Consider the following 26,502-nt stretch of genomic DNA (forward strand, 5'->3'; position numbering starts at 1 on the left):
ACCCACCCCCTAGCCGGCCCAGCTGAGCTGAGCCTGTAGAACAAAAAGGGGGTTGTCTGGCTCAGAGGAGCTCTCCGTTTGGCAAGCCCACATAAGTGACCTCTGCTTCCCTCTCAGGTTTCCCCAGGGGCCCCGCGGCCTCCAGAGGGCTCCTCCCCTAACTGTCTTGGCCTCTGCAAGGGCAAGAAGACACCACCACCAAAAAGGATAAAATAAGTTTTTATTTATAGTCTTATAGTAAAGGGGAAAGCCTTAACTTGCAAGACAATTCTTGGGCAGTATGTACAACATACTTTTTATTTCCATGGAATGGAATCAAACACGGACTGAGACTGACTACACACTAGAAATCAGCAAATGCCAGGAACGGAGTAGGAAAAAGACAAAGAAATGAGGCCTACACACACAAAACCCTTCACTGGGATCTGCTGACCGCAGCCAGGACCAGGGCTGGATCACAGCCTGGGAACGGGCCCCAGGACAGTTGAACAGGAACGGGGTCAGGGTGGGGAAGGGTCCGCACTGGGGTGCGGGTTTAGTACCAGGTAAATTGCTCTTGGTATTTACATACAAAATCAGTTGGCTCTATTTCTTAGAAATACACACGAAAAGAAAGGAAGATTTGATCATTACTTTATGAATCTGTCGCTTTGCAATACCGACATCATCAGAAATAGGGACAATTCACTCAGATTCAAATTTCAGTAGCAGGAAATAAATATCAAAACATTATCACTGGCCATCAATACAAAACCTCTACTTGACCCGCTCCTCCCTCCTTATCCCGCCCCCTACCACCCCCTGGAGGCTACCACTTCACTGCTGCCCGCTGTCCCCCACATACCACACAAGTGTCACGCAGCCCTCCCTAAAGCTGGCTGAGAGAAGCAGGAGTGAAACAGGCCAAGGACTGTGCTGCAAATCTGTCCCCACTTGTTTTTATACCACAAACTTCTTCAAGGATCTGGCCTTTCAAAAGGAGCGATAAATAGCTTTTTAGAAAAAAAAAATCCTTAAAAAGAAGGGGGATTAATTCTGATTACTCCAAACCGGTCATCTTCTTAAAGTAGAGCAGTCCACAGATTCACAAAGTCTATCAAACGGAGGTGAGGGTGGCCTGGGAGGGACAGGAGTCCTTCGGGCACGTGCCCAGCAGGGCTGGAGGAGCTGGTGGGTGGTCAGGACACCATGTGCTCAGAGGTCCGGCCGGCCGTCTGTCCTCCACAGAAAAAGCTGCCAAGTTGGGGTATTTTGGTTTAAAAATTCCTGGTGGGGACAGGGAATCCCTGAAGGGAAACATTAAAAAAAACTGGTGGAAATGGGGAAGGAGAACGAGAGCTGTTGTCCAAGAGCTTCTACGTAAAAATAAAATTAAAAAAAAAAAAAGAGGAAAAAAAGAGTCTCTTAAATGGTTCTGAGGGTTCTAAGGATGAACTGAAAGGAGGATGGGACGATGGAGGAGACAGACAGTTTGTATTGCTGGCCTGCCCCGCGGAGCTTAGCTGGCCTCCATCCGGAGCTTCTTCCTGCTTTGGGGCTCTTCGGGCTCCGACTCCGAGCTGGAGTCTGAGCCTCCATCGAAGGCAGAGATGGTGCTGCCCTTGGCGTTGGTGTAGAGGCTGTTGTCTGAGGAGGGGTAGTTGGTCTGCAGTTGGGCACTCGACCTCGCCTTCTCCAGTGCACGGACTGAAAGGCAACGAAGTGGGCAGGTTACAGCCTTCTGGAGACTAGGGGAGCAACCGAGTCTCAGCTCAGGGTCCAGCCTGTTCTTCCGAAGGGCTTGCTGGCCCCCAAGGCTCAGGGTGGCTCAGAAGTAACTCCCTTCAGGTGCCTGTTCCACCCACACACTTCATTGCCCTCATCCTTTCCCAGCCAGACCTGGGGGCCCAGTGGACATGGCCAGCCACTCTGCAATGTCTCCCAACCCTAAAGAGAGGGCTAGTGATGTCACCGTCCTGCCATGGAAGTCGAGTGTAGAGACAGGAGCATAAGCCCCCATGGGACCCAGCAGCACAATGACAGAGGAGAAGCTGGCCTGGCAATGCCAGGCTCCACAAGGGTGTGCAGGCCACACCACAGCAGGAAGGGATGACAGAAGATGTGTCAGCCAAAGAAAAGTTCTGGCTTAGCTCTCGTACAAGATCCACTTGGAAAGACAAGCTGGACACTTGAAAGCAAGTCACCAATACACACAGCATACCTGGGCCTCTTGACACACAGCCCCTACATGCAGGCTGTGTGGCCCAGTAACCAACCCGCTGCTGCCCCCCGCTGCCCATCCCTTGGGGTTCAGCTCATCTTGAGCCTGGAAGGTCAACGCATTCATTTTATCTTATTTTATCTTATTTTGTTTTATTTTATTTGAGGTGTTCTAACCCAGGTGGTTACTTGCATTTCCTTTTACTTGCATCTTCCATGAGGGAGGAAGAGAAGTGAATTCCCCAGGAACAAAGAACTTGATCAGCTCTCGCTTTCCCCTGTGGTTATAGGAAAAGGCGGGTGTGAGCATTGGAGAACAGCATGGGCCTGGCCCATAGGCTGCCCTGATTGGACTACCATTGACAAAGGGGAGGGCTCGCTGTCCCTGAAAACCTGGAGTTTCTGGTACTTACACGGTACACGCCAGTCCAAGGACCTCAAAGCACTTTTGAGACACCTGATGCCAGGTGTGACCCCTACTGCAGGCAGGGCACCTGAGTCCCAGGAAGGGGAGAGATCAGGTCAGAAAAAAGTCTCCGAATGTCCAACCCCTAGACTCCACTGTTCCCTCACTGGCGGCTCAGGTCCTTCCTCAGGATGGTTCTAACACTCAACTATTCAGGCCCAAGAAGTAGGGCGGCAGCCACTTATGAGCACGCGCTCCATGGCTGGTTCTGACTCTGCAGGCCCAGGTGCGAAGCCCTGACCTGGCCGGAGCACAGCAGGGCCGCTGCCCCACTGGCCCACGTGCTCACCTTGCTGCTCCAGGAGAGCATTCTGCCGTTTGAGGTCATCGATATCTTGCTGGTGTGTGTGGTTTTTCCTTCGCATATACTGGATATAATCTGTGACTTTGTCTAGGATTTGGGCCCGGGATGCCTGTTGCAATATGAAAAAAAGCAAAGGGAACAAAATAAAGACCTAGTCCAGGTGGTGAGGAGGAAACCATGCCTTTCTGCGACAGCAGCACAGGGGAATGGAAGCAGGAGGGTGAGGTGGGACAAGGCTGAGGAAATACAGGAACTGCTGCCAAGAGCCTTCTTTGGGCCCGTCACGGTGTCAAGTGTTTACACAGCTCACCTCGCAGCAGCGCTCTCTGAGAGGCAGCCCCCACCAGGAACCCGAGGCTCAGAGTTTACTGGGTTAGTCAAAGTCACCGGCTGGATAGTGGTGGAGCCTGGATTCAAACTCGGATCCATCTGACTCCTGGACTTATACTCCTCCCATCCCCTTTGGTTCTTTAGGTTGCTTTCAAGTCTTCAGTCTGGCTGTCTGAAAACATTAAAATGCTACTTAGCCGAGAGCTCAGGCTACTCGCTCTCTGCTAGGGCGTGACTACAGGCAGCTAGTGCAGTGAGACAAGAGCAAGATCTCAGTGGAGCCAGCTCAGAAGTGGGGGAGGCTCCAAGTTTTTCCTCAGGGTCTCTAGATTTCAGATGAACCCTGACTGTGTTAACTATTTCCAACTGAGCTGTGCTGCTGTGTCACCATTTCAGCCTTCCTGGCTGAAGAGACTTTTGTGAAAGCTGTGAGAGCTTGATGTCAACACAGGAAGGACAGGAGATTGGGCCATTTCAGGAAGCAACCACACCTTAACCACGGCCATGGGCAGCCTCGGCACTGCCCTGTTAGAGGAACAAGTTGATAAGCCATTAAAATGGATGTCAGATTACTCTGTCCCTGAAGGCCAAACATGCCTGGAAGATTCCCTCCAGGCTGCAGACTTGGCCAGACATACCCATGGCCAAGCAGTCAGCTAGCCAAACTGGTAGAATGGTCCAAAGCCAAGAGGACTAATGCCCAAGGCAGGCTAGCCTAGAAGTTGAGTGTGGCACTCCTGGCATGAGGCCCCTGAGCAGCAGCAAAGCTTCTTACTCAGGGTAGGGCAGGACTCGACAACTGTGTGTTACGATCCTGGCAGGCCCTAGACAACCAGAACACAACAGCGGGGGGAAAAGGCAAAGAAAACATCCACACCCAGGATAGCAGAACTAAATCCACGTGTATTAAATCCTGACAATCTCAATTTATATACCTCGGGCTGGGCTGGGTATCAGAGAAGTTTGCAAGACCTAGATTTATTCACCAGTCCTCACAAGTACTAGAATTTCCAGGCTTTCCTCTTATAGCTTGCTTAAGGCAATTTCCTCAAAAGGAAGTTGTTCATATTTAACCGTTTTTTTTTTTTATATATTTTTTTAATGTTTTATTTATTTCTAGGAGAGAGAGAGAGAGACAGCATGAGCAGGGGAGGGTCAGAGAGAGGGAGTCACAGACTGAAACAGGCTCCTGGCTCTGAGCTAGCAGTTAGCACAGAGCCCGACGCGGGGCTCGAACCCACGAACCGCGAGATCATGACCTAAGTGAAAATCGGACACTTAACCGACTAAGCCACCCGGGCACCCCATGTTTAACCGTTTTTATCAGGTGCAAATTATGTGCAAGGAACTGAGCAGACACTGTGGTGAAACAAAACATATTAATCATGACTTCTTTAGCCCAGAAGCTTACTTACTATCTAGCTGAGGAGATAAATATATCTACACTCAGACAAATCACAGGGCAGAACCAACAAGTGTAACTTGAGTAGTACAGACTAGAAAGGCCATGGCAAAGATGGCTTCTGGCTGGGGTGATTACCTACTGTGTGCCAGGCATGGGCCTTGGCCTCTGTGTGTGCGCAGGCACACACACGCACACTCCTATTTGAAACAGTGAACCCTAGTATAACCCAGGGTGACATCTGTGGGAACAGGTCACTCTGGGCAGGGAGAATAGCACAGGAAGGGCCTGAGAGTGGAGACAGAGCCAGGTGTGTAGGAAGAAGGAGAGTACCTTGCCAGGGGGGCTTGCGACTCTGGCTGCAAGGCTACTTCAGATGCTGTTCCCCATTTCTGCTGAAGGGGACTTATTAGGTCTAATTATTAGGGGATAAAATTTTTTTAAAAAGGCACGTAATTAGAAAGGACTAATGAAAACATTCTGCTTCTCTGGACACTAGATATTAAATTTTTTTTAAGGTTTATTTTTGAGAGAGAGAGAGAGAGAGAGAGAGACTGTGAGTGGGGGAGAAGCGGGGGTGGGGGGTAGACAGAATCCGAAGCAGGCTCCAGTCTCTGAGCTGTCAGCACAGAGCCCAACATGGGGCTCGGACTCACAAGCCATGAGATCATGACTTTAGCCAAAGTTGGATACTTAGCCAACTGAATCACCCAGGGACCCCTAGAGATGGATTTTAAAAGCAGCACTGTAGGAGAGGTGGCAGAGGGGCAAGGAAGAGGTTAGGCATCCAGGAGACAGCTGCATTCTGGGCTCTGTCACTAATGCACTCTGTGATTACAGACATCACCTTTCTGTGGCTCTTTTTTCTAAGCTTATTTATTTTGAGAGAGAGAGAGAAAGAGCGTGAGCAGGAGAGGGGCAGAGAGACAGGGAAACAGAGAATCCCAAGAAGGCTCTGCGCTGTCAGCACAGTACCCGATGCAGGGCTCAATCCCAGGAATGGTGAGATCATGACCTGAGCTGAAACTATGAGGGGAAGGTTTAACCGACTGAGTCACCCAGGCCCCCCTCTCTGTGGCTGTTTCTTATCTGGCTAGAAATGCTCTCAGATCCCAACCAGCCCTCCAAATTCTTTTTTTTTTTTTTTATGTAAATATATAAAAATGCTCTATTTTATTTTATTTTTTTTAAACTTTAAAATACAACACACTTTTTATTTTTTTAGCACTAAATATATCATTTATTTTTTTTTCCAGTTTTTTTTTTTACAAATTATTGTCAAATTAGTTTCCACATAACACTCAGTGCTCATCCCCAAAGTGCCCTCCTCCATGCCCATCCCCCCCTCCCCCCCACATCATCAGTCCTCAGTTTTCGTCAGCATTCAAGAGTCTCTCATGGTTTGCCTCTCTCCCTTTCCCCCACCATTTCCGCCCTTCTTCTCCCCCTTGTTCCTCCGTCAAGTTCCTCCTAATCCTCCTATACGTGCACACATATGATATTTGTCCTTCTCTGCCTGACTTATTTCGCTCAGCATTAACACCCTCAAGGTCCATCCATGTTGCTACACATGGCCAGATTTCATTGTTTCTCATTGCCATGTAGTATTCCATGGTATAGATAAACCACATCTTCTGGATCCATTCATCTGTTGATGGACACTTAGGCTCTTTCCATGTTTTAGCTATTGTGGAGAGTGCTGCTATGAACATTGGGGTACATGTGCTCCTATGCCTCAGCATTTCTGTATCCCTTGGGTAAATTCCTAGCAGTCCAGCCCTCCAAATTCTATGCACTCCATCAATGACCCAGTTTCTGTGCATATTTACATGGAAGTCTCTCTTTAAGTTTGCCTATTTTTTCAACTAACAGTTCCCAGATATCAACACTAGCCCTTACTTAACTACTCATTTGCAGCTGGGACAAGGGGAAAGAAGCAAGATTGCAAACGGTTGATGAGGACTCTTAATGAAATGCCACGCTGAGTAGCAGCCCGTGTGCGACCAGTTTCTTCTTCACATGTTTACACATGAAACCATGAAGTGAAAGTGAGCAGTAAGCACAGCACAACAAACCAAAGCGAGAAAAAGATCCTGTGAGTGGCACAAGTTTCCATTTCATGGCAGTTTTTACGTGAAGATAAAATTCACAGATGCTCAGAACACAGAGGTCCCCAAAGAAGACAGGATTGTATACACCCAGCTCAAGGCCTCCAGAAGGCTAAGCATGGCCCTTCTGCTATCCCCTGCTGAAAGCAGAAGCAACCCAGGCCACCCCTTAGCAAGTCCAAAAGAATGGTTCATTTAATTTTATTGTGCCCTTCCCAGAGTACTCAGCAAGTAAAACCCAACAAGAAAAACTTAAAGCACAAAATATGTTAATTCTCCCAAATTTACATTCATTTACCTAGTCTGAGGGGTTGGAGGGAGAGCAAAAGGTTGAAATGAGAAAATGCTAGACATCTAAAATCCCCTCTTCCTGGCTCTCTAAACCATATGATCACAGGCCCGGCCACAAGATTAAGGTGTGGGCAGGCCCTTCGTGGCTTCAGGAGTTTCTACTATGTGAATAAGAAAGAAACTGACAGAGCGAAATAAGTCAGGCAGAGAAGGACAAATATCATATGTTTGCATGTATAGGAGGATTAGGAGGAACTTAACTGAGGAACAAGGGGGAGAAGAAGGGGGGAAATGGTGGGGAAAGGGAGAGAGGCAAACCATGAGAGACTTGAATGCTGACAAAAACTGAGGACTGATGGATGTGGGGGGAGGAGGGATGGGCATGGAGGAGGGCACTTGTGGGGATGAGCACTGGGTGTTATGCGGAAACCAATTTGACAATAAACTATTTGTTTAAAAAAAATAGAAATAAAATAAAATAAAATAAAATACAAAAAAAAAAAAAAAAAGAAAGAAACTGACAGGAACCTTGGGCTTTATGGTGGGACTGTGGAGCAGCCCCGGGCTTTAGGGCACGGACTATGGAATGGCCCTGGACTTTCGGTTTCTGTTTTTTGAAACGCACGGTTAACTGAGTCAGCAATCTGTTCATGAGTGACTGTTAGAACTTGGTAAGTCAATGTGTCACAGATGGACTGCTGCCTTTGGATGCCTGGTAGGGACGGGGACACTTTTCTCCCTGCTTGTTTTTACAGTTAGGAGGCACTAATTCTGATCCTGCCTTTCTGAGCAGAAAGCGATCTCTTTAATGGTCTGGACACAGCTCTGAGACAGCACACGCTGTGGCTGGGGGGACCAAAGAGGTCCTGGGCCTCTTACATGATGGTGTGAGTTAATGCAAAGTGGCTCCTCGTGTTCTTCCTTCATCTCTGGGAGCCGTGCAAAAACTCACTGGATGGCCTTGCTGGGTCCTATTCCAAGTCCCAGTTGCATTACAGCAATACAAATGATGGCGAAGATAATCACAGCAGCAGCTAACACTCACTGAGTGAGTGTTATTATGAGCCAGGTATCGTCATACAACCTTCTGATGTATTATTTCCCCGATTTTATAAATGAGGAAACTGAGGCACAGAGCTCCAACTTGCCTAGTAGTAGGTAGTAGAGTCAGGATTTGAACCCAGGCCTCCAGGCCACCTCTATTTTGGAAGCACAGAGGAAACTGTGGAACTAATAAAATACATGAACAGAAATGCATTGACAGCATGGTCAAAGAGGAGAGTCTGAGCAGGAAGGAAAGGACTATGAAAGAGTCATGTGATTTGTCTACAAGGACGTAACTACAGACCCAGTGACGATGGTTTCCTTGGAGGAGTCAGAGTTTAGGGAAATCATCTCTGCACAGTTAATGAGTGCAAGGACAGAGCTGAAGCTGAAGACTAGTTTTTTAGAATTAGGTTGAAAAAAAGTAAAAAATGAAAAAAAGTAGCTTGTAGTAACAATAGCATTGAAGAAGATTTTTTTTTTTTAATGTTTTATTTATTTTTGAGAGAAAGAGAGGGACAGCATGAGCAGGGGAGGGTCAGAGAGAGATGGAGACAGAATCGGAAACAGGCTCCAGGCTCTGAGCGGTCAACACAAAGCCCGACACGGGGCTCGAACCCACGAACTGTGAGATCATGGCCTGAGCCGAAGTCAGACGCTCAGCCAACTGAGCCACCCAGGTGCCCCTGTTTTTCTTTTAAAAATAAGAAAAAACCAAACAGGCTTCTAGCAGAGAAGAAGAAAACAGAAAAAGCCTGAGGATGCAAGACAGCTTGAGAGAGAACTGACTGAACCTGACCCCAGAGGAGGGGAAATGCCAGCCTCAGCGCAGTGTGGTTGGCCTCATTACCTAACAAGGGTAAAACCAAAATGGACAAAGACCCGGTGTGGTGTGGCCAAGGGGCCTGGCAAGTTTCTGCCCCTTCTCTAGCTTGTGCCACAGCAATAAGGAGACAGAAGAAAGGGTCAACCCAGCTTCCTGAGACCCCCTCTTGAATAGAACTCCATTTGGGAACACAGTGCACCCACCTCATGTGTTGCAAGAAGCAACTAGACTACATTATGTCACAAAAGGATCCAAACCCAACGGTTTCATTCTAATTAGAAGCTTCTTAAGGGCCCCAAACGTTTCTTGAAGTAGTTAACACTGACATGAGGATAAAATCCCAGGTTACTAAATCCCATGTAAGGCAGTAGCTCTCAAAATTTTTTATATAAGGCAAGAGTTCCACATGTTTCTGGAGATGGAAAGCTTATTACAGTAATCTGGATGTGTGTAAAAAGCCACATTGTTTAGAAAGCAGGTGGAGAAAGGTGAGGAAGAGAGAGTAGTGCTAGAATGTTCACATTAGGAACACCATTGCTAGTCCCTGGGGTTCTAACCCTGACCTGAGAAGTGATCACCTTAGTTGTATTTATCACTTTTCCTCCACACTGTCAAAATCAGGTGTTACCACTGCCTTGTTCCCTCAAGAACCAAAAGGCCACGTTCTGAGGAATGAAAAAAGAACTACTGCCTGACTCACTAACTGACATTTGTTTTGGACTACATATTTTAGGAAACAAAACCATTATTTTCTGACACCTTGCACAAGCTTTTATACATATTAAGGTAAAAAGAAAGCTAGGGCAAAGACTATATGTATTTCCATTTGAACAGCCATCTATTAAAAATAAAAATTAAAGAATTTGCACATAAATCTGGGCCTGCATTGAAGTAGTTCATTCCAAAATGGAACCCCTATCGATGCCAACAAGGGAGGCTGTGGGATCAGAGCCACCCTCAAAGCTCCCTGCTGCCAGGCCCTCCCCAGCCTGAAGGACCATTTTGTTGCTTACTATGGGAAGGCAGAGTTATCATACCCTTTTAAGAGGCTTAAAGCCAGGAGTCAGACATTTGTTTAAGGGTCAACACAAATCATGTTTCAAACATGTTGTGCCCTTGGTAGTTTGAAATGAGGGTGTGACACTTATTCGTCAAGTTCTGACCATGAAGGTCAGGAGCACACATTCCCCAAAGAGGAAATACAACTAGTAAATAAACATGTGGAAAAGGATTTAATCTCCCACGTAATAAACAAAATATAAAATTAATTAATACCTTCTGCCTACTAAATTAATTCCCCCTCTTCAAAAAATTCCAGTGATGGTAATACTAGTACTTTCAAAACACCGTCAAAAGACTAGTCTTTTGAATTTGCTTTAAAGAATAAGAAATGAAAGAATGAAGACATGAAAACAATCCTCTCTGGAAGCATCTGGCAACACACGGCAAACCCAGATGTTCTTACTCCTAGACTTAGTAATCCAACTTTTAGGAATCGATTCTATGGAAACAGTAACCTGCAACAAAATGGTCATCACTACATTATTTGTAAAATCAAAAAATGGGAAGCAACCTAAATGGCCAACAGAAACATAACATGAACACTTCATCAGTCGGGCAAAAAGCATGGTATGTAAAAAGAGCAAGCTGTAACATTTCTCTATGTAAAGCATACAGACCAGGAAGCCAGAAGGGAATACAAGGATTGGTAATACCATCATCTCCTCGCTTCTTAGATTACATCAAATATTCCATGGATTCATAATAGCAGCTTTTTGGGGGAGAATTTAAAAAGGCAAGTTTCTTTTGATGTTCACTTTAAGATGGTACCCAATGTCAGTCATATTAAAGTGGGGTGTGCAGTGGGGAGATAGGTCTTTGAACTGCATGGTTGTCCAAATAGCTAATAAGCACTTGAAAATGTGACTAGACTGAATTAAGCTGTGCTTTAAGCATAACCCATACTAGATTTTGTTGAAGTCATGCTTGTTTTTGCATACTAGGCTAAATAAAATACCTTATTAGAATTAACTTCATCTGTTATTTTACTTTTTCACTGTGTCAACTAGAAAATTTAATTGCAGAGGTACCTGGGTAGCTTAGTCAGTTAAGCATCTGTCTTCAGCTCAGGTCATGATCTCATGGTTGGTGAGCTCGAGCCCCACATCAGGCTCGCTGCTGTCAGTGCAGAGCCCACTTCAGATCCTCCATCCCCCTTACTCTGCCCCTCCCTGTTCGCTCTCTCAAAAAATAAACAGTAGAAAAAATTTTTTTAATTGCACTGAAACTATATTTGTGGCTCACGTTAAACATCTGTTGGGCAACACCTGTCTTCAAATCTTAGCACAAAGGAAAGGCTACAGGTGTGCTGGAGGAAGGGGAGGTTTTCTTCTTCCCATTTTCCTAAAATGTTTGCAATTTTGCTTCAGGGAAAAAAGAAAAAGAAATGCTGAAGGGAGGTCCCAGGAACCAGCTGGGTATCCTTCAAATCTCAAGGTGGAAAAGCATTAGGTACAGTTTCCTGGCTCTCTAGTTCTCTCCACAGAAGTGAACCCTCCCCTGCTCTGCACTGCAGAGACTTCCAGAAGAATGGACAAGGCTTCTGCTCTCAAGAAACACACCCTTTAGTTAGGTGATCGGATGGTCAGAGAGAAGGAGACGCAGGAAAGGTCCTCTGAGGCCCATGACCACTGGGGCCAATGGAGGAGCGATACTGGGGGGTTCTCGGGTCCGTGAACTGCTTGATATGGCCGTGGAGGCAGGCAGGCAGACAGGCCCAGGCAGGGAGGACACAGAGGCGCCCCAGCAGGAGAGTGCACAGGCTGCGGAGCCCTGTGAGTGGGCCTCTTCACTGCAAAACCCTGACGTCACCTGGGTGGAAAGGCTGGAGGTAGACCTTGAGAAAAGGAAGGAACTCCAACAGATGACATTCCTGGGGAAGAAGAGGAGGGTGGACACTGCTCCACAGTCAGGGAAGGAGGAGAGAAAGCAGGAGGGCAAGGCGGGCACCTTAGAGAACATAAAATGCCAGTTCTTACCTTGAGGGGCACTGAAAAGCCCTGGGAAGGTTTTCAGTAGCACAGAAATACAGTTTACAAAGAGTTCAATAAATCAATACACTTACATTTGCTAAACCCAGGGATTTAAGGGAGACTTGGGCAACTACGGACAACAAATTTAAGGTAGACAATTAAATTTTTGAAAAACCTAATTGTGAAGAAAATCACTACCCAGGTTGGAGTCTGGTCAAGGTAATAATGAGCAAGGCGGTGACATGGACGGGGCTGTGGCTTACGTTTCATCTAAAAGATAATCCCTTCAACAGCCCCGATATGATGTAGAAACAGTGCTGCCGAATGAAGTGCATGCCTTATGAGGTACCAACCAGGATCAGCCTCTCCCAGTACCATGTGGCCAGGGGGCTTCCTTCCTTCAGTGAACAAATACTCACTCTGCACCCTACTGTGTGCCAGGCACTGAGGGAAGCAATACGACCAGAAGCTGTTCTCCCTGCCTTCATGGTACCTCTTACGGTGTAGTATGGGAGATGCACAGACATTCACTAAGTACCCGTACAAGCATATGTACAATTACTACTGGGATAAGTGCCCTGGTCACAGTGCTGAGTGAGTTTAACAGGAGACTGACCTTCAGCTGTAAGAACTGTCAGGTTCCCTGTTATAAGGGAGCTACCTGATAGACACCTTACCATGTTAAGGAAGCGGGCTTTAATGGAAATGAAACAGACTAGCTCAGTATTTTAACCTCTCATTTGATGCTCAGCATGTTACCTTATCATTGCTAAGTGTTACATATAATCCTCTCTCCCAACAAGGGAGCAAGACACTATACCTTTTACACCTTTACAGCACTCGCACAGGTCTTGGTCTTAATTGAGCAGGTGAGCACAACCATGCTGGCTGATGCCATTTTGTTCAAGTACTGAGCAAGCCCATGGTTTCTGCTGGCACTCTCACTCCACGGCTATATACTGGGAACTACCACGTGCCGGAGTCTCTGGTGGGAGCTGACTGGGGCAGTGCCCTCATGTTCTCATCCAAAAGGAAAGAATTCTGAATTTAATGCTCACTAAAAGAAACCCCGGTTTTATTTGCATCTTAGGTTATGTTCTCTCTTTTTAACACGGCTCTATCCAGAACGGAGAAATTCATAGCACAAGGGTCTCAGAGACAATTAAACATTAAGATCAACATATTTAGGAAGAGACTTAAAAGATGAGAAATTTCTACAAACTTCTACAAATGGCAATGTTGCAATAGAACCTTTTGTCACTAAAGTCAACCACGCTAAGAAGACAGTGTTATTGGATGCTGGGGCTAACTTAACGGGTGGAGGGCAGAATTCTACCCCCATGGGAAGGCAAGCTGATGGGCTGGCACCAGGTCTTGAACCCACATAAACAGGGTGAGTTCAGTGCCAGCGAGCCATTGGGTAACCCTACCCAGCACCCAACCTACTGCCCTTAAAACAAAGAATAATTCTGTTCAAGAGAAGTACTGTCTTCCTATAGAACAGCTGTTACTCCTTTGCTCTGGCTGACCGCTGATGGTCCTAATTCCATCCCATCTTTCCCTGTGGAATGTCCAGTTAAGAACTACATGGGAAACAAGAAACTCAAACAACAGAGTTCAAGAGTCTTCTTGCTAACACTGGGACCTATGGCAAAACTCAAACGGACCACTGACTATAATCGTCTATTTCTCGGAGAAGCTATGTGGACTCGGAAAAATGTACAGACCGGACTGATCCTCAACTGTCTGCACTTCAGTGACATGTACACGTGCCACCTCTGGGGACAGCAGTCTAGCAATAAACCCTGTATGACACACTGCCAAGACTAGTGGCTCTGACTTGAGGGAGCTCCCAATGTAGGGACAAGATAGAAGTACTGAAGCAAGATTTCTTCAAAATGTCCTCAAGTTGTTTACCCCTCCATTGTGGCAGACAGACTGACTTTGGCAATCGGCAGTCCTGAGTTCTAGTTCTTATCCAACCACAGATGGGGATCATGATCTCAAGCTTGCTTCCTCATCTCTGATTCAGTAATGATGGCAGCAGTAGTAATAGCAAATGTCCAATTCTATTAGCATAGTACCTGAGAGAACTGTTGTGCTTACTTTTACGTTGTGACACAGATGCTGGTTATTGCTAATTTTTTTTTTCTTAACTTACGCAGAAGGTGACCACTTTTTACAATGTTGATGTTAACAGTAGAAATAAAGGAAATAGAGGATAGAGTTTGGGTCTCACATTTAAAGCTATTTTTTTTTTAAAGAAGTATCCCCCATTCTAGGTTAGTATCCAATTCACTCAGTACTGGTTTCGCTTTAAAACTCAAAAGCCTTGGGACACATACAACAGATGATTCTAATATTAAGTGAGAAGTCACCTGGAAGTTAAAAATGCTCAAATCAAGGGAGACTGGAGGCCTTCCCACAAGAGTCCACTCTAAACTCCCCCAAACTCACGATTATTTGTACGATGTCACAACCTTAATTACTGCAATCCAAATCAAGAATTAGCCAATTTCCGTTGGTTCAAATACTATACTTTAAAAAATCAAACATTTAACAAGCAGAGGGAAGACTGAGAGACAAAGTATTCTTTCCCTACAACTTCTATAAAACAATGCTGGCAGATAAGAAAAATACTGCAGATGGTGGAATTCAGATGAGAAGGGGCTCCCGGTTACTTTTCTCATACTCAATGTGAAATATCTGGATTAGAACACAGAACAGGATTCTGAAATTAGAAAGGCACCTGGTAAATTCCCACACTAGGGCTTTCTTTATTAATGGGCTCCACATAACCTGGCCCCTGACCGCTCTTGTCCCCTAGTCCTGCTACTTCTCTGACCTCGTTTCTTGTCGCCATCCCTGCAGTTCCAGCCCTGCCAGTGGCCTCTGCTCTGGACAGGCCCCGCAGTGCTGCCAGGTTCCTGCCTTGGGGCTACTACACTTGCCTTCCCTTGGCCTGGACTGCTCACCACCAGACAGACGCATGGTTCCGTCTTTCTCACTTCCTTCAAACCTTTGTTCAAATGCTGCCCCGCCAGTCAGTTTTGGCTGGCCTACTGAAAACTGCAAACCTTCCTTCCCTGTTTAATTTTCTCCATAGCACTTGCCTGAAAGGCTATATATATTTTATGTTATTAGCTCATTTTCTATCTTTCCTCACCAGAATAAGCACTTCCGCTTGTGTGTTTTGTTCACTGCTGTCTCCCTAGTATCTAGAACAGTTCCCGGCATGTAGCATTTGATGAACAGTGAGTGAATAAATGAACTGGCCACAATGAATGACTACTCACTTTAAAAGGCTACCAAATTCAAACTGTCAACTCCCTTGAAGAAAGGAGACACAGGATTTAGGATACTGTGATTTTAAGGACTTGAAGAGTATTACGGCAATATAAAATAGGCTGGATAAAGAAAATGGTATAGCTGAGCTTCTATGACCAACCTCTCCCAAAGTGTCCTCAAACTTAAGAATGTCTAAGGATCAGCTGACTATGTGTTATAAATACAAATCCCAAGGTCTGCTTCCAGAATGGCAGATTCAGTAGTGAATCTGACGTGAGTGATCCCCAGGCCACTTCTTGGGAGACACTGCCTTGGCGCCATTCGTGGTTAGATGTGAGACCTAAGGGAGCTCATTCCATTTAGTTCACCAGAGCCGTTTTAATCGATACCATGGCATATGAGTGAGCAGTGACTGTCAACAGCTCAAACAAGCACAAGAGATAATCCTTTGCATTGTGTACTTTGACTAAAAGAATGAGTCTGCCTTCTCCATCATAAAGATCTCCTGTGCTGCTTAGACAGTGTTGTGTCTAGGAATGCTGTTATTCTAGGTAAGCACCTCAGTTCAAGGACACTTAAACCAAGTCCACACTAAGTTGGCCTAACCCATGACAAATTCTAGTTTTGCAATACTAGGTATTCACATGGCCTGTTTTGTTTTTTTATGAAGGTCAGACTTACTCCACGCTTCAGTCACATAGAAGGCCACACCTCAGATAAGGCATAAAGCACATGATTTCCCAGAGTGACAGTACAAAGTGAAACTATAATGGTTCCAACTTTGCTTCTGGATAACCAAAATTAGGACCCCAACCCACAGAACTAAATCAGGAGAGCCATGGGAGGTGTACCTGAGAGCAGTGATTTTTCTTAAAATAGCTGTTTTAAACACTGTATCACTGAACAAAAAAACATAGGTCCTCTTTCCAGTCTGCCATTTATATCACTGAATTGCTGCTGAGAGCAGCTGGCTACATTCTGTGTTCAGGATGTAACTAACTGTGCAAACAGATGTTTTTTCCAAATTCCAAGAAGTGACCCCCAACCCATATGCTTTTTACTCAAAGCTTCCAACTTTGTTTTTCAAATGTAGAAACAGCTGGTGCCTACCTCTCCAGGGAAAACATTAGTTTCTGGAAGGCCATCAGTGGGGTGGAAGGAAGCAGGAGAAGAACAGTTACCATTTTCCCTCCATTTCATATGAACAGGTCTCTTTCCTTAGGTCCTTTGTCCCATAGCTTAACATGCTCTTTACATGCCTTGAAATAACAGCTGTTGGAACTGGGAACTGGTGTCCATGTTGGTTCACCTGCGAGGTCTCATTTAAAATAAGCACTAACTTTGAACCATACAAAAGAAACTCTCACGGAGGCCTATGTAATCACTAACCTCAGAAATCCTTAGTGTTATCCCAAACGTCTATGGGCTCCTGTCTATACTATAGTTATAATAAATTCTTGAAGGAGTAATTTTTTTTTTTTTTTTTTTACAAATAATACTGATTTTAAAAGATAATTCCTACGAACGTCTTACAAGCAGCTCCACTACATGTGTCATTGTTTGCTAAGGACAGAGTAGGTGTGGGATGATACCCCAAGGAATCAAAAAAGTAAGGAAACCATGTAACCGGAATACCTGATTTCATTTCTTTCCAAATAGGTGAGTGCCCCGGTAAGCCCCACGGCAAGTTCCAAGTTAGGTGTGGCCATCAGCTTTCTCCATAAACTCACCTTCTCCCCTTGGAGTGATGGGACCGAGTCCCGCAAACTGTGAAAGCTGTCTTTGATGTGGTCCCTACGTTTTCGTTCCAGTGCGTTATGGTGAGCCCGTTTGTCAGCCTAGAAGAATGGGAGAAAGAGCACATTAGCAATGTCACTCCCTTTGCTCTGTACAGGTGGTGGGGAATAGCCTGGAAGTATATGCTGTCAGCGCTGTCCCTGGCGATTGGGCCGGGAAGGATTGGCCGAGGTGGGCAGTTAGGAGTCTCCAGAATTAGGATCTGCTAAAGGGGGAGAAAGGGGTGAGCAAGGCTTGCGACAGGAACATCCAAAGTAGCTCGATGCATCCAGCTCATGCATAAGTAAAATAAAAGTTATTCATGGGACAAAGTGTAACTCTCCTGCAACATCAGTCTTCCCCCACAACTTACTTATGTGACAGAACAGCCGCCAGTCCACGGTTAGGAAGTGACCAGGGAAAAGCTCCAGGGGGGCCCCCTTCATAAAATGTGATCACCCCCACTGTAAAAGATTCCCCATGGTGGATGCCCAGGAAAGGACTAAGGTCACTGGTGTAGTTCTTTCCATGTGAAACCCATCACCATGAGTCTGCTCTGGGTTCCAGCTTGCTAAAATGGACTAGTTTAAGACCTGCTCACCAAACCATTCAATAGAAACTAAAACCCCTAGAAAACCCAGATGCATGAATCTGAGATTATGACAGAGCTGATCAAGACACCAAACACATTGAGTTCCTGTTTTTTAAAGTAGATCCACAGTGCCATCCTGCCAAGGGCTTCCCCTCACACAGGCTGTGCCAGAAAGGTTGTTCTTAGACAGCAAATCATCTGACACCCCCATGAGCTGAATAAATTTCCTCAGGCACCTGTGGCAGGTCAAGCTTATTTGGCAGTATCTAAATACCCTAGGACCAAAGTCTTTATTCTGTCCTGCTTACATCACAAAGCACTATCAGCTGGAGAGGAACAAAGTCTGGCGACAAATCTGAAGTAGCAAAATACACTGGCTTCCGGCAAAAGAGAGCGCTGGTGGGCACTGCAAGAGAGCTTTAGCAGGTCCCTAATAAAAGGGCATTTCCTCCAAATGGACAGACAACTTACTCTAAAGCAAGAACCTTGTTCACTTCCACACTTTGGGAATTATGGAGTATAATATACTCTGAGAATCTACCATGAATACACAAGGTTGCACTGAGCTACCCAAAGAGCGAGTCTGTATATGGAAAGTTTGGGTAGCTTTAGCCTTACCCAGACAGAACACCAGGGATTTTAGATATGAAGCAACAAAAGTAAATAACTTGGCTTTGCACAAGAATGCCTCAACTGAATCCTTGTACTAGATAAGATACATAGACAAAAATCTATGAAGACAAGAGTCTTGGGAATCAAAGGACTTAGAATTCTACTATATAAGCCTAAGTCTGAGTCATTACAGAGGAAGAGGAGGCCGGGAGCAGCTGTGGTAACCAAAGTCATTTCCTGGTGTCTCAAGCACAACCCCTCACCTCCAGTTCTGTTTCTCACCATGGCCATGGTTCTACATGGCACGGCAACTCATCTTCAGGGAGAATGCCTGGGCACTTCTAACACCCTCCTAATCTTGTCAAAGTCTGAATTCGTGGTAAAGTGTGTTTGCTGAACTGCAATGACACATGAAATCTACGGGGAAACTGAGGGAATGATCAAGCTTGGACACCAGATAACTTAAGGCTGGAAGTAGGTGTGCCGCATCACACAGCATTAGGACAGGAATGCCAATGCCTTCTAACAGCAAGCAGTACGGAATAACCTGAAGGTATTAAACATATTTAAGTACCTACTCCTTTTCTAACTTACTGTCTCCTCTAGTCACCTACACAGGTAAGGTGGGCTGTGTTCTAACCTTGACCATACCTAAAGCACTGACCATACCTAAATGGCATCTGCCATCTACCTGCCTCTCCAGCATTTGCTACATACTCCCTAAGATGGTTTACTTGGCATGCAAATTAATTGCCCAGCCTTGGTCTCCAGCAGCAGCCCAAGATACTCCTGTCTACTAAATCACCCTGATTCCTGGCCCTCCTCCCAGCTTAAGAGCTGTGCACAGAAGCAGTGACAGCAGATTTACCCACAATTCCTCTTGTTGATACAAATAAAATCCAAATTGTCTGTTTTCTTTCTGGGAGAGTCCTGCAAATCTTAAAAGGTTAGAATCAAGTTGAACTTGGGTTTCACTCAGGTCTGCACTAGAGGGGTGGAGTTAGGTATAATCTAGCACCAAAATCATCCCCACAATGCACTACCCCCTCCCCATTCACTGAGCCCTGAAAGGACTCAAATGGACAAGTCTTTTGGTTAGAGGATTGTTAAGTGAACTTGGCTGTGGACCATCAGCAGAAATCTTGGCTTCTCATCTGGGGAGCCAGCCAAGTTTGAGAAGTTGGCTCAACAAGGAAAGGCAACAGTCCACTGCCTGGTAGAAAGCCTAGGCTGGGGACTGTTGTTCTCGAAGTAGTGGATGGAATTTCTGTGGTGGTTCCAGGCCCAATTTAACTAGCAGAAGGGTAGAATCTTAGACCAATCCCTGCGGCCATGACCATCCCCAAACGGCTACTCTGAACCAGAGTCAATTTCAAAGCTTTCAGAGACAATGGCAATGATGTATTTTCTCCTCCCTAGGCCTCATCTAAAAAAGCAAGTTAAAAATATGAAGAACTAACATGCCTAACTCCAGGCAACTCTAGACTAAATGATACCTCTAGTGGCTTGAAAGAGCATATGAAAAACCTTTACACAAGGCTGAGAATTCAGTTCGGGAAACATTTCCAAACCACAGAGATCCATCCAGCTTGATAATAATGCTCCCCTGCCCCCCACTCTAAATCATCCAAATGGAGGGCCAGTTGCCAGGCTTATCATTGCTTTGTTAACAGTCTTCACTTGCTGGAAACCCTTTCCAAAAGAGCCAAGATTTCAGAGTTGAGAGTGAAAAACAGGGCAAAGACTTCCAGTGTAAAGCATCTGAGATCCTCCCACAAACTCAAAACTAGTTAAAAAAAGGGGGGGGAGTGGGGGTGGGAGTGGCGTATGGGAAGGGCCAAACAACTGTGTGTCTTAAATAAAGCCCAACTCAGAAATTAGCCAGCTTTCTGTTGCCCACACTGAGATGTCAGAGAATGACAATGAGTGGTGCCGCACAAATCCAAGGGGCCAGGAGAGGTGTTCTTGGACTGCTCAGCAGGCCCACAAGCGCCTTCCTCCTTACATGCTATAGGAGCAGTAGCTGGATGCTGCCAGTCTGCAACTACACTCAATTTGCAATTTCTGCCAAAAAACCTTTCCTTCAGGGCATCCCAGGCTAAACAGAAATCCTAAAGGGCTGTGCGATACTGAAGAGTGGCCCACAGATGCTCAACAGGAACTCCAGCACCAAATCGCTTCCAGCTTTGACATCTCTGCCAAGGTTTTTATTCAGCCTCTCAGTTTTATTTCCACCAAACGTTCCATACTGGCAGCCAGAGTAAAAATCTTCACCTACAATTTGTCCACCTCTGACACTAACAAGCACATGTATCTTAAGTGTTATTATATGTTGAAAGCAAACATTATTTTTTTAGCCAAGAAGTTGCTAAACTGGCAGGAGGTCATTCAAGCTAAGGAGGTCTGTTCAAAATCGAGGGGAATCTCTTTAAATGATTTCCTTCCAACTTACTGCATAGAGAATGCATCTTCGTTCAAGGCCTTACATCAGTTAGCAGCCTTATTTCCTGCAAGATCTAGGTAGGCAAATAGCACGAGGAAATAAATGCTCCATTATTCAAGGACACACAAGGGTTTCGAGAACGATGCCATTTCTTTCAGGCTACCTGACATCTAACCCTATCTATAAGGACAATCTTAATCCCAATACCAAAAATGCTTAGCATATACTGAGAGTTGCCCACTAAACATTTATTGCCTTTAAGAAATTCAAAGTTTGCATTTTAGAGGAGAGATAGTATTCCTTATTATTAATAAGCTATTCTTATTAAACACAAACATGGAAAAAACACAGGTTCAAAATTCTCATCAGAAAAGATCTATTTATTACTTCTGATGGAAAGCAGACAGGATAAATAAAACTGAATTTCTAAGCAACTTAACTCACTTTAATCAACAAGAAAACTGCAACATGAAATAATGGGCAGCTATGAGAAATCACTACGGTCCTTAATAGGAAGATATAAATTTTAACTTCCCAACACCTCTCCTGCTAGAAGCCAAATGCCTGCTATCCATTTCTAAAATCTACTAAATTCATGTGATTTTAAGGCTTTCTTTTTTGTATCACTTGGTGCCTAAAAGAACTTGGGAATGCTATTATCCAAATATGCTATCAAACTATAGCCATTTGAAAGAGTAAAAATGCCTTGGTCATGAAATGTTAATTGAAAACCAAGTTGGATTCTATGATCAACATTCTCCCCATTACGGGCATCTTAAAAAAGAACACCCTTTACTCTAACAAACAGGCATATTTAAGAAGTCTGACATTTCTGCACCACTGTCATCACTTGAAGCACACACAAATTACATGTAGCATGTGCCACTTCTGCTATGCAACTAATTCCAGGTAAAAGAGAAAGTGGCTTCCGAGTAAATTCCAATCTCAAAGATGACCAAGCTCATTTCCTTCTAAATAGATTACAATTCCTAATGAAGCAGAGAGCTGAGAAGTTAAAAATATTTCACATGAGGAAGGTCCACAGGTGAAACTGCATAGATCTGTTTTTACACCCCTTAACAGATATGCTGTAACTCTAATACATTCAGCTGATATGAAGGATAATATGCCTTCAGTTTCCTGACTAACACACTAACCCTACATTTCTCGTCTACTTTCATTTGTTTTCCAGAAGTAATTTCCCAAACAGAAATAAAAGGATTTACTTTGTATGAAACATACCTGTCCCAGAAAAGTTTCTTTAAAATGTAGCTATTTTCCTCCAAAAAAGAGTAAGATAACATCAGTGGGGTGGTGAGATGTATACAATTTAGTAATAAAAATATTGTTTGGGGTTATTTCCTTCAACAAAGCTTAAGTTGTTTTCCGTTTGCACTGAGGCAACAGAAAAAAAATATTTATCAAATCAGTTTCACTTTCTGTTAGAGTTAGCCTCACTTCCTAACTATTCTTGCAGAGAATCTTAGATTTCTTACACGGTAAGGCTGTTAACTATTGTTAGTGACCTTCCAAAAGACAAATGAGGGACTCCTTTTACATTAGGACCCACAGAACCTTTTCCAAATAACTTGTTAAAAGTTCTTCTGGTCCTAAATATTTGGTTGTTCACAGTCCACATCCTTTTCTGAACTAACACAAAGCTTAAGAAAGTTTCCTCCAAATTAAAAAAATATATATATTATATATCTAAACTAAATGGCAGGAAATAAACTGATGTCACAGAAAACAAACACCCAAAATCCTTTTTACCCTACTTGTTCACAATAATTGTTAGATATACCATAAAAATTTATCTATTGCTTCATCTCTCCATGTTATTTTGATTATTTTGTGCCAGATAATGTCTAAAAGTCTCAGCAAAAAGGGGCTCAGTTGGTTAAGTGACCCTGACTTTGACTTGGGTCATGATCTCACGGTTCGCGAGTTTGAGCACCATGTAGGGCTCAGTTCTGACAGTGGAGCCTGGAGCCTGCTTCAGATTCTGTGTCTCCCTCTGTCTCTGATCTCCGCCCCCTCCTCCCCATGCTCTGTCTCTCTCTCTCTCTCTCAAAAATAAACAAACATTAAAAAAAAATTTTTTTTAAAGTCTCAGCAAATTGATGTGTCTAATTAAAAACAGAGTCAAATCCACTCCCACTGCCCACTTCCCAAAAATCAAAGAGAAAGATCTTGGGCACCTTAACACCAAACTAAAAATATCTAGGAAAAACAATGCCATTAGCATTCTAGGAGAGTGGAAACATTTTAATAATTTAATGAAGCAATTTACATCAATACCTACGTGGATGGATATTTTGAAAAGCTTTCAAGAACTGTAAGCCAAACTTTCACAAGGAAAACTTTCACTCATTGGAAGGCCAATGTAATTCTAATTCAAATAATGTTTCTACAAAGGAGGCCTAACCAATCCTTATCCTCCAACCTTGATCAAGCCCTGGGGTATATTTTATAACCGGAAACTTGGAGGAAAAAAAATGTTTTACATAGACTGGGTCCCAAACGTGAAACTCCACATTCACACCATTAAGGGTAACAGTAACTAAAAAAAGGAACTGAATTTCCAAATATATGTGTAAAGGTAAGTATCTGACAACACTTTAAGGAAAAATCAAACAAAATCTTTTTTTGTGACTATTACCCAGGGATGATTTTTAAAATCCTATGGAACAACTGCATACTCCAGATGTTATGGAAACATCAGCTCTCAATAAACATTTTTCTTCATGCCTATCTATCTGTTTGGACAACCTGCAGAAACTCTGCCTGCTCTAATGAATAGTAGGTACAAGGAAGAGGACATGCTTTCATCCTGTGATACCAGAGGCATCAAAGTGGCACCCTGCAAATTCTAACAGGTCCCCAAACATTTCAAAAATCAGAAAAATAAAAAAATCTGGATTTCTAATCTTTCTTCCAACAGGAAGATCTGGCAACAGTGAGCCCTCACTCCCCACATAACAACAACCCACTGGAGTCTGGTGGCTGTCTTTTCAGAAAAGACATGTGCTCTCCAGAGCCCTAGTCCTCATCTCTGCTCTCTATTTTATTCCTGATGACCTTACTGCCTGGGACCCCCAGAGGCATCTGAATTTCTGACCCCCCATTCTACCAACTCTGTACTGTTCCCATCTGTCAAATGTTAAGACACTCTGATGTACTTCTCTTCCTCTGACTCTGATTTATTTTGTGTCTATTCTTTTTTTCTTCCTCTAATCTATTCATGAAACACCCACAGTACTGTCCCAGGCTGGAAAAGCATGAGATTAGTGTCTATCTAAACCCAGAACATCTCCTGAGAACATTAATATCAAAACCCTGAGAAATTACTGATAACACTGTATGGTCTCAACCACCACCTTTTAGCAAATCTACCTCTGCAATGCTACTCTTCAAAAAGTTTTCTATTTTCTTTATACCTCTCCTTCAACTCAAACAGGCTACAATAAGCTGTTTGTAACACTTTCATATTCAACCTTTGACTCCTCTACATTTCGAATTTCTGCATTACAATAATACGAGGTTGTGCTAGATTCTATAGGCGTATAGAAATCACATGACTTTTGGTCAAAGATGATTTTTAGCATGTGGCTTCAGCTTCACACAACTATGCATACATGGTTTAGATCCTACATGTTCCAAAGTAAATCTGACAACTTTGCCCCCAAATAATACAATTGACTTCAGAATGACACATTTCTCATTTTACACTCACACTGTGACAGCTAGATCCCCCACCTGAAAACTACTGACCAATTCATTTCTTTGCAAACAGCTCCTTTCACTCACCTACAGTCACTGAAACTTATCACCTGAGTCTAGATTTGCAAACCCGCCGCCCCCACCTAGAACCCCAGAACAAGGCCCCGCCTCACCTTAGCGGTTAACAGGAGAGTTTTACTACAATATTAAAAATAATAGAACAATCTTTTTCTCTCTGACCCCAAAAAGGACTAGAACTGAACGGAAATGAAAATGAAATGGAGAGTAGGAGACGTACCGCAGATTGAAACCTCGGTTGCTCTTCCTGGAATAAGAGAGAAAAAAAAAATAGAAAATATAGAAGTTATTTTTACACTTCACATTCAATAATAAGAAAGAAAATGCCGGCGGCGGAGGAAGCGGCGGGTGGGGAGTCGCCCGACCCCCCTCCCTGTCTCCCCACCCCACGCCGACATCCCCCCAGCGGGATCCGGTAGCAGGGCAGGGGGGTCCCGAGCGCCGCCCCTCCTTCCGGGATCCGACTTCGGCCGGAGGGGGTTTAGAGCACTGCCTCCTCCCCTCGCACCCAGCTCGGGGTATATAGGCACTCCCAACCCCTGTCCGCTCTCCCTCACCCCCCAGGATCCGCAGGTCACGGGAAAAGGGTGATCGCGGACCCATGGGGCAGGTCCTGAGCGTCGTCCCCTTCCCCGGAATCCGGACAATGGGATTCCAGGCGCACCCCGTCCCAGTCTCCCGGATCCTGAGCGGGACAGGGTGGGAGCGGGAGGCTGCAGCACCCTCCTCCACGAGGGGAGGTGGGGGTCCCAAAGGCCGCGTGTCTCCTCCCCACCTCCAGTCCCAGAAGGCCGCTCCGGCTAGGAGCCCGGGGGGAGCGAGCCGGGAGCGCGACGGAGGCGGTCCCAGTCAAGGGGGGGGGGAGGGGAAGAGGAGGAGGCTGACCGCCCCCCTGCCGCCTTCGCCCCGCGGAGAGCCCCGGCCGCTGTCCCCGCCTGACAACCCGCACGGGAAGGAAGAAGCCCCAGGACTCACGTCGCTCTCCACCTCGATGTCATCGTTATCGCTCATTTCCTACGGCCCAGGGAGCGGCCACTGCAGCGGCGGCGGGGAAGGGGGAGGGGTGCAGGGGAGGGGGAAGTCACCGACAACAACAAGCCGAGTCCCCCCCCACACACACACTCACTCACTCACTCACTCGCTCTCTCACTCACTCACTCACTCACACACACACACACACACACACACACACACACACACACACATACACACAACACGGGCGAGAACCACCTCCTCACTGCAGCACCGGATCAACGGCGGCACGCACGCCAGGTCGGCCCCCTGCCACGTGACCGGGCCCGTCACGCTGGGGCCGCCGAGACTTGTAGTTGTGGTCCCTTTGACTGACGGCTCCGCTGGAGCCAGAAAAACTACAAATCCCATAAGGAACTGCGTACGGTCGTCGCCATCCCAGCCTGTTGACGGAGCCTAGGGCGCCTGCGTGTCTTGTGAAGGGGGCGGAGAGAAGAGGCGCGAAGCCTGCTGGGAGTCGTAGTCCACAGACCGCGAGTTGTCAGTAGGTTTTCTTCCCGAGGCAGCAGAGGAGGCTGCTGGGAAGATAGGACACGTGGAGGGAGCTGGGGCTCCTGGAGCCGGGCACAGTCTGAGCGCCGGGCGCGGGGCCCAGGGGACAGGGTGGAGGCAGTGGGGGAGTAGCCGGCCGCCTAAATAATGCTTCCTTTCCTTGGTGCAACTAGTTTTACTTTGTCTTCTAGATGCCTGAGTTGCTCTGCATTGCGCCCTGGGGCTTAACCCGCTAGGGCCAGGGTTGGGGCGTGGGGGGGGGGGGATGGGGGAGCGCAGATCCTGCTGCTGTAGACAAGGGGGCGCGACTCAGAATGCCCAGGCGAACCTTCGGGATCTGGCTGTGGGGAGGTGTCAAGGGCAGGTGTTAAGTGGTGTTACAGGACAGGCAAGATAACCGGCCTCGCTGACGGACTGATCCCAGCCTTGAGAATCTTGTATTTATTCGTGCGGGGGTAATCATGCTT

The 26,502-nt window shown here is 45.5% G+C and overlaps 1 protein-coding gene across 8 annotated transcripts; it reads right to left on the reverse strand.

Moving 5' to 3' along the window:
- Positions 1-202: 202 nt before the first annotated feature.
- On the reverse strand, positions 203-25,782 carry MAX (MYC associated factor X). Of its 8 annotated transcripts, none has more exons than XR_005530215.1 (7): positions 25,487-25,782; positions 24,732-24,758; positions 17,021-17,128; positions 2,955-3,078; positions 2,613-2,693; positions 2,377-2,477; positions 1,598-1,686 (listed from the first exon to the last, which is right to left on the reverse strand). XR_005530215.1 is itself a non-coding variant. In XM_039242114.1 (5 exons), exons 1-5 carry the CDS (start codon positions 25,520-25,522, stop codon positions 1,499-1,501), a joined length of 483 nt encoding a protein of 160 aa, XP_039098045.1. In that variant the 5' UTR covers positions 25,523-25,772; the 3' UTR covers positions 1,406-1,498. The 8 variants fall into 8 exon arrangements, 4 of the variants coding, with proteins under 4 accessions (XP_039098047.1, XP_039098045.1, XP_039098046.1 ...); XR_005530216.1 differs by having other exon boundaries at positions 1,603-1,686; positions 2,393-2,477; XR_005530217.1 differs by having other exon boundaries at positions 1,606-1,686; positions 2,389-2,477.
- Positions 25,783-26,502: the final 720 nt, after the last annotated feature.

The sequence above is a fragment of the Hyaena hyaena genome, unplaced genomic scaffold (genome assembly GCF_003009895.1).
Source record: "Hyaena hyaena isolate Hyena2069 unplaced genomic scaffold, ASM300989v1 scaffold_208, whole genome shotgun sequence".
NCBI lineage: Eukaryota > Metazoa > Chordata > Mammalia > Carnivora > Hyaenidae > Hyaena > Hyaena hyaena.